Consider the following 12,462-nt stretch of genomic DNA (forward strand, 5'->3'; position numbering starts at 1 on the left):
CTCAAACAAAATTAATGTAAATTAGGATAGAATGGCCTTTAACGTGTATGGTAATTGGAATGATACCGCACATGAATTTCAGAATTGGAGGGCTGAACGTATGCATTTATTGCACACATGTTGATGACGTGTTTACACATTTCGTTATAATATATCCGTAGTATAATGGAGGCAGATTGTCAAAAGTATTGCGACCTACTCAGCATTGGATCGGTGTGCGCCTGAAGCTTATTCCGGGTATCAAACGGAATGAGGTACACGACACTATAAACGCAATACCAGTTCATTATTAAAGACACACTTACACACCAGTTCACCCAAACCACAGCACTTTGAACTCAGGAATCCCGCGCCCACACATACAAACGCCACGCACACGCGAAGCCGGGGGCGGGATTCAAACCCACAACCCCGGAGGTGTGCTGCCACTGCTATACCCACTGAGAAAATAAACCACATAGGATTACGTAAGGTATTTATTATATCTTAAAAAATGAAAAGAAATATAACAAGTATATGTCAGTATATGTTTTTTTCTGGTACTTTTATGGGAAAAAAAACAAATTGCTGTGACTTTCACGACAGGCCTTTTCAATTTAACTGCATGGTTGGTAAATTAAAAAGAAAATCAATCATAGTGGCTGATTGACATAGTTAGATTAGTATAGAGCTCGAAACATACACAGGTCGCATATATAACATAAATCTATCATATTTATGCTTGCAAAATAACAAATGCGTACAGTTTCTATAATATTTATATGTTCCGGTTTAAAGCGACGGGTCCCCACGGCGGTTCCTTTTCTGGGGGCGGTACCCTGTCCTCTGTGACGTATTAAGCAACGTCATAAAGGCTATAAAGAAGGCCACGCGCCTCCTATTTGGTTGCTTCGGAGTGTTGTGTTGAAGTTTGCGAAGAAATAGAGAGGAAGTGGAAGCTTACGAATATTAGGTACGTATTTAATATTCTTTGTGATTATTTTCCCCGCTTGTCGAATGACATCGGAACCCTATGATAAATTATCTGTGCCTGTTACGGTTGCTGGGTGTCATTTTTACTTCGGATGCTCCACCGTATTTGAAATGAAGCATAGGGAGTGATGCGGAAAATTGTTTTTCCCCTTGTTGGCTACCCGATGCTAGTGTCCTAGCGAGTTGTCTTCGATTTAATTGTTGGGACTTCTCATCGATCTTGTTTTTGCCGGAATTGTGACTGAAGTGTAGTGTGTGGTCCGCTCTTTCGGCAGCGTGTCGTACCGGGTCGCATCTCGCAGCCCGGCTGCTTCATGGATCGTAGAAGGCGACTCAGACAAAGCATCTGCGCTCGTTGATTTTTGTTCACTTGAAAGAGACGCCATGTTGTAGCAGATTTTGCACAGAAGAAAGGAACGAAACGTGTCTGGCCGACATCGTGTAATGGTGGCTAGAAAGAAGGAGAAAAAAAAAACACTTTAACGCGGTTTCTTCAAAAAAAAAAAGGAAATGTTTAACTGGGCAATCCGTTTTCCTTGTCTTTGATATTAACCTCGTCAAATAAGTTTAACATATATCATTTTGATCTCCCGCCTAAGCAGTTTAAATTTGCTGGCTGGCATAGTTACAATGGTCGACTGCAAAACTCTACAGTCAGTGTAATTTTATGTGAAAGATGCTTGGCAGTAATAAAACCTCTTTTGAATGATTTTAAAAGCAATGTTATTAATATAATATCGCGATTTTTTAAAAAAAACGTATTACATAGAATTGTGCATTTTCCCCCTTAATTCGTAGTTTTCTATGAGCTATGGAGGCTTTCCGCTTAAGCGAGTTGCGGATATTAGATCCAAAAAATGACAAATGGAACCATATTTCATGTCACGCATGGGTCTCTCTGCCATCTGCCCGTCGTTCGCTGCCCACGCCGATACGCGTACAAAGACACTGTCGACACTTGGCGGGTAAGATTTGGCATTTATTAGCTAGATTCTTTTTATTTAAACGTAAGTGTTCGAACTCTTACAATTGGTGACCCACTGACTACCAAGCCTTATTTTTTGTTCTAGGAAACAACTGCAACTATATAGTTTGAGATGGGGTTGCGAAGCTCTTGGGTATTGAAATCCGTGTCGTGATTCGGCGTATTTAGTAGGTCTGGTATTTTTAAGGAGGTAGTTAAGAATTGCTATGGTTATGTGCCCCCGCGCTGATTGTGTGTCGATTGTGTGTTTAATGTAGGGAAAGTGAGATTTAAGACGTCATGGCACGTACAAAGCAGACTGCCCGTAAATCCACTGGTGGGAAGGCACCGAGGAAGCAGCTGGCCACGAAAGCGGCCCGGAAAAGTGCCCCTTCCACCGGCGGCGTGAAAAAGCCCCACCGATACAGGTATGAGCGGCACAGTAGGTCAACACGGAGCCCTTCGCTATGAGCTGTCTCTCGGGGGATCTTTAAGTACATTAATCGTTGATCTGGGGAATGCATAGGTACGGCCGGTGTTCTGTGGTTAGGCTACCACAGTGCTAATCCATAACTTTAACCCCCCTAAGACCCTAACCCCTAAAACCTACCCCTAATCCCAGAACTGTGAAACTGCACATGCGCAGAAGGGCTTGATAGCCCGTCTAGATGGGTAGCTCAGCTCGACAGAACTCCGGCTCATTTGACTGTTTGGCGTACTTTGTCTTGGTAATGTTTCGCAAGTGCAAGACTGCAAGATTTGAGATTTTTTATTTTATACAAGTTAAGCAGTTTGTCTTGCAGATTGGTATAGTGGCATATATTTTAATGTATGGTACTTGTCCGCATTTTGTGCATTGCGTAGTCTTTACTTGCTTTTTTTTAGTTGCTATGGAGTTTGCATAATAGTTGATCTCATGTAATATTTGGAGTTGTGCCATATTCTGCAATACTTCAAGCACACCCAGTTTTCTCTGCTCACCTACATTTTTTTCCATGTACAGGCTTCTCCTTGAAAAGTGCCGTGAGGAATTAACTACTGTATTGTCTGCCTCCCTATGTGCTGACAAACCCTAAATGATTCCTGGTTTGTAATGCTGGCGACTCGTTTGTTGGCGCAGACCAGGAACCGTGGCTCTGAGGGAGATCCGTCGGTACCAGAAGTCTACCGAGCTGCTGATACGCAAGCTGCCCTTTCAGCGCCTGGTTCGAGAGATTGCGCAGGACTTCAAGACCGACCTGCGATTCCAGAGTGCAGCCATCGGTGCCCTGCAGGTACGACGCGTCACTGTTGCCTGTGGAATGCTTTTCATAGAAATCACATTTGGATGTCACCAGAGTTTCATTTTGATGCAGTTCAGTCTCACCCATTCAAGGGGCAGCAAGGTTACTAGGATCAAATCTGGGTCTGTTCAAAAGTAATCTGTTTATTTCTGTATGTTGGCCAAGTACTGTATAGTATGACTGCTGTTTAAGACCTGATAATGTTTCCTTTAAGACCCAGTAACTTAAAACTGGGTTATGATCAAAATCAGGTGTAAGGTTATCTTATGGAATCTTGGTTTGACGGTGCTTGGCTTTGATGGTGTGACTTTCCCCACCTTGCGAACAGGAGGCCAGTGAGGCGTACCTCGTGGGTCTCTTTGAGGACACCAACCTCTGTGCCATCCATGCCAAACGTGTAACCATCATGCCCAAGGACATACAGCTGGCGCGGCGAATCCGTGGCGAACGGGCTTAATTCCGCTGCCCGCTTTTTAAACTTTTTGGGAATACGCATTTTTTTTGATTATCGAACTGCATATATCTACATGTGGAGGTTGAGGTTAATTTTGTATTTTTGTTAGATATTGGTAGAAAAAAAGCTAGTGGTTTACAGTACAGAAGTAGCAAGCGTTTTGGTAAAACATTCCCTCAAACTCCCTCTCAGGTTTTTACCAAGTAAATTTGTATCAGGCATTGTTATACCTCTAGCTTGTTGTGCGGTAGGTTGTTGTATGCATGCTTCATAATGGGTAAATTATTTGTAGACTCGTAACCTCCATTTCTTTGCTTTTTTTTGCATTGTGATTATTGGGTTGTAAATAAAATTTCCACTACCTCACCTTGCTTCCAGTGTTGCAGTTCTGTCCATAATCTTCCAGTACAGTTTAAGGGGAACTGTTGAGATGGGGATGATAAAGGGTAATGGCCGCTAGTTGTTGAAGCAACAATGAATTTCCTTGTTGGTATGCACAGCTGCTTAGACTGGCTTCACTCCAGAGTGCCTTAGGAGGAAAGGCATGTGCACTGATGCAGAAAATGCGGCGTTTTTTATATATTTTTTTTTTTTGTGTGGATGATTCTGTGACAGTGCTGTTCCACTTCATCGACTCAAGCCCTATGTCTGCTGGCTTGTCTGCTAAATGGTTTTCAAACATGCTCAGAAATTGAAGTCAATGGTTTGATATGGGGCACCCCATTCCTGACATTTTTTATTTTTGTGTGTGTGTGTGTGTGTGTATGTGTATATATGTGTGTGTATATATATACACACACACACTGCTGCTAAAGGACACATACCTTAACTGCATTTATAGCATAAGCTACCCATCACCCTGCACTGGACACTCAACTGGAGTGGTTGACTTCCTATACAGGCAGTCCTCCGGTTGTGCATGAAAGCTATTCCTGAAGTTTGTCAACTCGAATTTGTAGGTACGGGGCAGTACAAAGTTGTAGTGTAGCTGAAGGTGTGCAATGTTTTTATTACTGTCAAAGTATTGTGTGTATTTGTTATTCTAGATTTTGACATGCACTTTATGGCAGTCCAAACACTCTTAACCTGGGCCCTGTACTGTGAACCTTTGGTTACCTTTGAAGGACAACCCTACATGATACTCGTTCCCCTACATGCAGTTGCCCCCAGGGGTGAATCAACCTTTTTGAAAGTGGGGGAGTTCTACAAGAGGAAGCCGAGTAATTTCCCCTTAGGTGTGTATGATCGACAAAAAATGGGGTGACAGAATTGTGTTTCAGCAAAGGTGGTGGTAGTGGTGGGGGGGGGGGGGTTTACAACAATCCCCCCCAACACCCCTTGGTTGCCATGATTTTCACAAAACACTGCAGGTGGAAATAAGATGAGGTTTAGGGTGGATTTCAAGTTCACCGTTGTAAAGTTAAAGTTCTGGGCAAGACATAAATACAAGTGTATGTAATTATGTAGAGAAAAGCAGACATGGTATTCTGAATTATTATAGTATACAGGAGTGACTCTTGGAATAAATAACATTTGCACCTACAGATGGTTTATGATGGGAAAAACGAGCCTTTAAACCCCGACGAGGACCTGATTTAACAGAAGTGGAACCAATACATGCTGTGAAATCTGAAGGCTCAACACCTTTGCTCTAGCCTAGACTACATCACATAACTATTCAAGCCATTCCTATGAACATTCTCTTTTTTGTAATATATAATCAACCCATACACAGTATTTCACTCCCCTTGTTCTCAACATTGTATTATAAACTGGAGAGAGTATATTAATCTAGACTGTAACAGTTAAGGCTGCTGACTTTTATACACTAAGTGGCCACTTCAGTAGGTACACCTAACTAGTACCGGGAAGGACCCATTTTTTCCTCCCTGTACTGAGCTGTTATTTTTGTCTGCTCATTTTCCGTTCTTCCCCCCCACTTTTTTTCTGACCTGGATGTCGATTAGGGTGATCCCTACAGTCAGAGTTCACAGTGTTCAGCAGCCAGCTGTTTACATTAGTGAGTAGCTATACCTAATAAACTGAACATATGTGTGTGTGCTGACATTTCTAGAGCTGTACTTAACTAGAACCAATTCCCTTTCTCTAAATCCTCTGGCTAGATTATCTAATTGAAATATGCTAGTTTACGGAATAAAAGACACCTCACCCATAATATGTGACCTACTACGCCCACTTTCCCTCACTGGCTGACCCAGCAAATGAAATAGCCAAACTCCCTCCTCTCCACCCATCCATGTGCACACATGACTCAATTGACTTTCATATAAGCAGAAGGCTCTGTACTCCCTCTATGTAACGTACATCAGGCTAGCTCCGTGGAAGCACTGTTGCATAACATCTCCAGGGTAGAGAGCTGGAATCATGCCTCTGTGGTGTACAGGTAGAGTTTGCACACTTTCTCTGTGTTACATACTGCCTATAGTGTATGATATGATCTGCAACAGACTGGGCTCTCACCCTGGCTGTACAGCAAGCCTTGTACCCTGAGCCAGGTCCCAGCTCTCTCTGTAATCCTGACAGGGATGTGTGACACTAAGCTGATAGATCATGTTCAATAAAGAACTGTCTTAAATGGTTGTCATACAAACATAGATTAGCAATAGTAATGGTCAATAATCTCGAGCAAAGGAAATAAATGGAAATAAAATTCAAATAGAAATTGAGAGGCATTTCAAAACAGGTTTAACTTTTCGTTATAAGTTTTAAGTGATTCAGAACCATGTTTCCAGGAGCAGATTATTGTTGGGCTCTGATTTAAGCATGGTCAAATACTTTTTTCACAAAAGGGTGGTCGGTGATTACAATATACTCACAAGTAGTGAATCAAGAGCAGCTTGTAGAGTCACTAAAAACTGAATGTGATTAAATCAATCACAGCACAATTCAATCACCTTGAACAGTACAAAAAAACTGGGCCGTCTACTGCCATATGCTATATTTGATTCCCTAACGTAGAGTATTTCATCAGTATAAATTTTCCAGAAACAAAACGGTCATAAAAATGTAACAATATCATTCGTAATTAAAGTTAAAAAATATGTGTAAAGGGCTTCTGTTTACTAGGTGTTAATGATAAAGCACCTTTTATCTGCCTCCGAATTGTCTGCTTGTGTAAACCTGAATGGTGCTTCTTCCAACCATTCCTAGATGGCATCTTTTTAGGGAATCAATTCCAAAGACAAATGGTCAGATTCCATTTATAAACCAGACTCAGTGTCTGTACTGTAAGCTTAACATGCATATAGCTCGTCATTTATGCTTCACTTTTTGGCAACAGGACAGACAACCACAAAAACTTCTTCCCTATTCGGTATTCCCTCTAACTTCCAAGTCAGACTGAATTAAAATGACCAAAGAATCTTCCAAAGGATAACCTTCAGTTTCAGCAACATGCATTGTCCTATAATATCCTTTCACACCAATGCAGTTAGCTCAAGTGTTTCCATTTCCAACTATGAATCTCTTTTATTTGTGTCATCTTCTTTGTCTTCGTCTAGCGACAACCCAGACAGGTGTTCATAAAGTTGCTTTTCAAGTTTTTGGTCTATTTCAGATTCTTCTCGGAAAGCACACCACAGCAAGAAGCAAACTATAGCCAGGCTGACCGGAAGAACTTTCCACCACGGCCGCTGGTGTTGGCTCCCAAGGGAACGGTCCACCCTCCACGTGCGGTGGCTGGCTTTGCTGGTGGAGAATTTAATAGGCTTCCCCATGTCCTCTGTGTTTTCAGGGCTCTGTGACTTGCTGCATCTCTCACAAGTGAGGAACATACTCCGCCACAGGCCATGACTCCTGATGGAAAGACGGCAAATGGCAATCAGAAAACAATTTTTTTTTTCTTTTGCATTAAAAACAAGGATACCTTAATACTTTAAGGTTAAGGTTTAGTTTTTGTAATCATAACAAAAAGATTCATAATTTAGAATGTTATCCTCAACTGATATAGAATACTTTCTAAAATTCTGATGAAAAAAAAAAACTAAATTATTTTTTTCTGCATTCAGCAAATAACGTTTTTCCTGCCGTTAGATGATGAACACCAGATCCGGTGATACTGGCCGTACCCAAGGTCACGGGTTTTACCTCCATCTTTGCCTCCATTTGTGGAGTGTACCGAAATAAAGGACACACTGCCCTAGCTGCACAGAAACAGTCACAATAATGACAGAAACTCAGGTAGAAGGAACCCTAACCGGGTTGGGTAAGTTACCGACTTAGAGACAGTTTCTACATCTCGTCATGACTCTTCCTCCGCAACGGGTATACGAACTATAAAACCAGAATATTCAGATATACACTTGAATTCAGCACACACTTACATTAGCTTTGTTTTCGATCCACCAAACAGTGCTTCATAACAGAATCCCGCAGGTTTAAAGACGTGTATTCCCTTCAGACTCAATGTCGACATCATGAAAAACGCTGTCACACATGTAACACTGCCCAATGCGACCCTTAACATCAACCGGCGGAAACTGAGGCACTATGTGCGGTCATTCCGACAGGACGATTTTAACCAGAATGCAACACCATCTTATGTAACAACAGCCATATACGGTAGTCCTATTTATTCATTAAATGTACTTCACCATTTATTTTCAATATTGTTCATTTGAACAAACAAAATTGGTTTGGGCATGTCAAACACGGAATGATTTGTTCCGAACACACGTGGCAACCGTACTACATACCCCATAATGCAGTACGAGAGACCGACAGCCTATCAGTGATGAGAATGAGTTAGCGCCTCGTGCGTACCTATCCATGCTGCGCGGCACGCGGGGAAATTGATAACTTTAAATTGAGATTTTCCCGAGTAACCCACGTTGCGTGAGACACACGTCTAACCAGCTAGTTCTTTATGCTTTTTCGTGCTTCGTCGTGAAACGTGGTAATATGCCGCTGATACAATATGTATTTGAAAACATTTCAGTTGACGTTCTTTGGCTAACAGTATTAGCAGGCTATCGACTTATTCGGTCTCTGGATTAGAAGTAGATGGTATTTGAAACAATATAACGTTAACTAATCCTCTTCAAGCTAGATGGAAATGAAGAGTGAGTTGAATTGCACAGCACGTTGCTGCTGTCGTGACAAGGTTTAGTCGATACTGACATGGGTTAAGTCTATGTGCAAAATTGCTAACATTTTACTTTTTTCCCTCTGTTTTTGCACTTTGTTTCCATTCTATTTTAGGTGTCACCAAACCCCAGACTATGGGAAAACGTAAACAGTACGAGGCTGGCACAAAAACAGACGTGAGTATATATGTTCGTAACATTTCGTGCATCCATGTATGAAGTGTTTATGTGGCAAATAACCCGGTGTCTGCTGGCCCAATTAAGCTGTTATTTATATAGGCAATGTTTATGTGCCCCGTTGTGATTTCCCAAAGGCGAGCCCAGTACCAAAAAGGCTAAAAGAATCCAAAACGTCCAAAAAGAAACCAGTGAAGGGCAAGAAGGAACCAGTACGGCGTAAAGAGAAAGATGCAAAGCCGGAAAGCGAGAAGAAGCCCCAGAAAAAAATCAAGTCAAAAGTAAGTGAAATGTCTTTTTTCCGGTAGGACATATTACATTTTTACGATTGAATTGTAATAAACTTAATTATTGCATTTCGGGATACCAAGCCTTTACCCTCGGGTACATAGTATTCTTATGAACATCAAATAACATACATGCTTTTTTTAAAAACTGACTTTTGTTATGGAAGCCGTTTTTATTGGGTATTCAGACTATCATGTGAAATGTTGACATGTGTAATACAAGTTCGTTTAGTACTTGAGGACTTGAGGAAGAACATATTTTAATTTCGATAATTTTTCAGCTCTGACTTTATTGGGCCCACTAGGGGGAGCTGTACATTATGCAGTTCATGAATTATACTGCAGTTAAATATTATTAGTTTAGAATAACGATATGGATGTTTACTTGATGCAGCGTTTCTGTCCTGAATTTTTTTTCATTTGTCTTAAAAATTTGTAAATGGGCCAGAAGGCTTTACCAGGAACATAACCAGTACACAGATAAGATGCTTACTTTACTTTGGCTAACATATGGGTACCAGGAGTCACTGTTGATGCAGTATTAATGGATTCATGGCAATTAATCATGTCTAAATGCAAATTATCTAAGTGTATTTTGTGTTATGTAAGCAAATTAAATTCCAGACCTGTCATGTTGTAGTTGGTGCAGTTCCAATCATTTTTTCAGTTTTTAAATGAATTTTCTGCTGATTCCAGGAGAAAGATGTGTGTAGTGGTCTCCAAGTTGTGTGTCATTTATATGCTAAATCTGACCAAAGGGAATCAGTTTAACATTAGAACTGCCAGGACTCTCTTTAACTGCCAGCAGCACGTACTTCGACATAAGACACGTTTAGTTTTTGATGATGGGCCATGGCATTAGCATACAGTTCGCCCCTCAAGAAAACAATGGGACAGTCCATAATTCTCATAGCAGCAGAATCACTGTCAAGTATTGGTTTCGATAATCCTACATTGGTGTTAAAATAAAAGCACAATCACTTTATGATGTTACACTTGGGTAAGGTGGGGTCTAATTATTTCGAAAAGTGATAAAACGTGACATGTAATGTTTTTCTCTATTTGTTGTATGTTTGTTGGAGTAACAATGCAGACCGAGTGACAAGCCGCTAAAACCAGTTCATTTTACTTTTCATTTTAACTAAAATGCAGGGTTGTCAACTTTGATCTGCTGGCTAGAGTGAGATTTTCAGACAAGTCTATACGCACATGCACACGCATTTGCATATATGTAACATTTTTATTACCTTACAAATAGCTTGCAAACTGTTCAGACTATCCCAGTGCTTTTGACATAGCTAATTTTTGGTTTATAATGGAATAATATAGATTTGCCGTAGCACTGGGTGATATCATATCGATATTATGTTGCGCATGTGCAGTCGTCAGGGTTTCAGAAGGCTGGTGAAACATTTGGCCGGACGCCAGTTTTATGGTATGTGTATGGACATTTTTTACACCTACAGTTTAAGCCTTCTTGATCCACAAGATCTCTCCTCTTTTAAAAGACCATAGTATAACAGAACAGCATTATGTGGTAATGACTGGGGCTGCACACGTGGTTAATAAGGGGGCCTTTCGCACAAGAGGATCCTACAGGCAGGTCATGACAATTACACTACTATTACGCAATATATTAGCCAAAATAAGACACATTAGACGTTACAAATATTATGTTATTATTATTGTATATTTAATTACGAAGAGCAAAGATGCTTCCAATGTGTAGCGATGTATCATTTTCACTGTCTCAATCAACTTTTTAATGGATATACAAAAAAACCGCGCTAGAGTGAAGCCACGAAAGTTGAAGTGTGAAGTGGCAAGGGACAACTGTACTATGGTTTGGTATACTTCAGTACCACATGCACTGTAGCGGGGCACAGCACATAATGCTGTTCTGGTATACTATGGTTTGGTACACTTCAGCACCATATGCACTGTAGCGGGGCACAGCACATAATGCTGTTCTGTTATACTACGGTCTTTTAAAAGAGGAGAGATCTTGTGGATCAAGAAGGCTTAAACTGTAGGTGTAAAAAATGTCCATACACATACCAATATCGATAAGATATCGCCCAACCCTAATTTGCCGTAAGATGATGATAATAAAATGTATATGGCGTAACTTCTCAGCTTTACGGTATCAGGAGAGAGCAGCTGCTCTGTTAGGAACATTACAGCTTTTTGGTTGAGGGTGTTATGCTGCGTTCCGTTTGAACTTGTAACTCGGAAATTCCATGTTCCTAGTCGGAAATTTCAACTGGAGTGTCCCCTGAAGTCGGAGGAATCCCCGAGCTCAGAATTAAAGATGGCTGCACCCTTTATCAGCAGAAGTGAAAGCTGTAGTTTTATATTGTTTATTAGCACTTGTGTTTTATTTGTGGCTCATTAAAATCGGTGGTGCACACTGTACTGTCCAAACGCTATCTGTGGACATGTCGCTACAGTGTTTTTATGTGCAAAATACAGTGTAATGTGTCGTTATTAGCTGATTTTGCTAAGTGGGGCCCATTTCAGAAAGCAGGATTTCCTGCTTAGCCAGGTAACTTGTCAGATTTAAGTTAACCTGGGCATGTACGTTAATGAAGGTAAAGGCCATTTAAACTGGAGTAAATCAAATCCGAGCAGTTGCCCTGCTAAGCAAGACATCCAGATTTTTTTTATTTTTTTTTTTAAAAACGTTTTTTTTCTGACTTGCTATATTGGAATGTGCTTAAACCACGGTTCTAGTGATAAGCTTCTTTGGTTTCTAAAATAATTCATTAGACATATTTCCTGTATTTCTAATTTTACTGAAATACTTTGGTGTATGATGGTTTAACAGGACATAGTGATGACACAGTTTAGTAGTTTCAGCTTTGAGATAAGTAGGATGGTTTGGATGTAGCACATGGTTGTGGGTTCAGTTTCTGTCCCAGGCTCAGTGTGACCCTGTACTGGATTGGTAGTTATACATGGGTTAATGGATTGATGGATATGTAAACAATGAAACGTAAAATGGCTTGCTCTGGATGAATTGCATACTAATGTATCATTGGATAGCAAACAGGTCCAAAATCATTTGAGAACAGCTTCAACATACATTATTGAATTTGTGAAGCCTAGTCAGGGATCATGGAATTTTGAAACAATAATATTTCATTTCAGTATCTAAAGTAACCTTCAAAGTAATTAACTTTACTCGTTAATGATTCAATAAAGAAACCAAATCTCTCCA

At 40.5% G+C, this 12,462-nt stretch overlaps 3 protein-coding genes across 6 annotated transcripts in view; 2 read left to right on the top strand and 1 right to left on the bottom strand.

The window, feature by feature from the left end:
* The first annotated feature begins 800 nt into the window (after window positions 1-800).
* LOC125741960 (histone H3.3A) lies at window positions 801-4,039 on the top strand. Its single transcript, XM_049013538.1, has 4 exons — window positions 801-952; window positions 2,215-2,364; window positions 3,057-3,210; window positions 3,548-4,039. The coding sequence occupies exons 2-4, from the start codon at window positions 2,237-2,239 to the stop codon at window positions 3,674-3,676; spliced, it is 411 nt and encodes a 136-aa protein (XP_048869495.1). The 5' UTR covers window positions 801-952; window positions 2,215-2,236; the 3' UTR covers window positions 3,677-4,039.
* A 2,323-nt stretch (window positions 4,040-6,362) lies between these two features.
* On the bottom strand, window positions 6,363-8,230 carry c5h16orf91 (chromosome 5 C16orf91 homolog). The gene is made up of 2 exons (XM_049013535.1): window positions 8,017-8,230; window positions 6,363-7,489 (listed from the first exon to the last, which is right to left on the bottom strand). Exons 1-2 carry the CDS (start codon window positions 8,157-8,159, stop codon window positions 7,150-7,152), a joined length of 483 nt encoding a protein of 160 aa, XP_048869492.1. The 5' UTR covers window positions 8,160-8,230; the 3' UTR covers window positions 6,363-7,149.
* Window positions 7,582-12,462, top strand: part of LOC125741957 (uncharacterized protein C7orf50 homolog) — a 90,238-nt gene continuing 85,357 nt past the window's right edge. The window contains exons 1-3 of one of the 4 annotated variants that reach the window (XM_049013531.1): window positions 7,582-7,898; window positions 8,894-8,955; window positions 9,093-9,236. In XM_049013531.1, coding sequence (XP_048869488.1) covers window positions 7,859-7,898; window positions 8,894-8,955; window positions 9,093-9,236 — 246 coding nt within the window. In that variant the 5' untranslated portion in view covers window positions 7,582-7,858. The other 3 variants (XM_049013533.1, XM_049013534.1, XM_049013532.1) reach the window with 3 other exon arrangements.

Source organism: Brienomyrus brachyistius, chromosome 5, assembly GCF_023856365.1.
Source record: "Brienomyrus brachyistius isolate T26 chromosome 5, BBRACH_0.4, whole genome shotgun sequence".
In the NCBI taxonomy this organism is placed as follows: domain Eukaryota; kingdom Metazoa; phylum Chordata; class Actinopteri; order Osteoglossiformes; family Mormyridae; genus Brienomyrus; species Brienomyrus brachyistius.

Coding starts and splice junctions, on each gene's coding strand:
- LOC125741960 (XM_049013538.1), top strand. CDS start 2,237: ATGGCACGTACAAAGCAGACTGCCCGTAAATCCACTGGTGGGAAGGCA. Junction 2,365..3,056: donor AAAAAGCCCCACCGATACAG/GTATGAGCGGCA, acceptor TTGTTGGCGCAG/ACCAGGAACCGTGGCTCTGA. Junction 3,211..3,547: donor CAGCCATCGGTGCCCTGCAG/GTACGACGCGTC, acceptor CCTTGCGAACAG/GAGGCCAGTGAGGCGTACCT.
- c5h16orf91 (XM_049013535.1), bottom strand. CDS start 8,159: ATGTTAAGGGTCGCATTGGGCAGTGTTACATGTGTGACAGCGTTTTTC. Junction 7,490..8,016: donor GGATCGAAAACAAAGCTAAT/GTAAGTGTGTGC, acceptor TCTTTCCATCAG/GAGTCATGGCCTGTGGCGGA.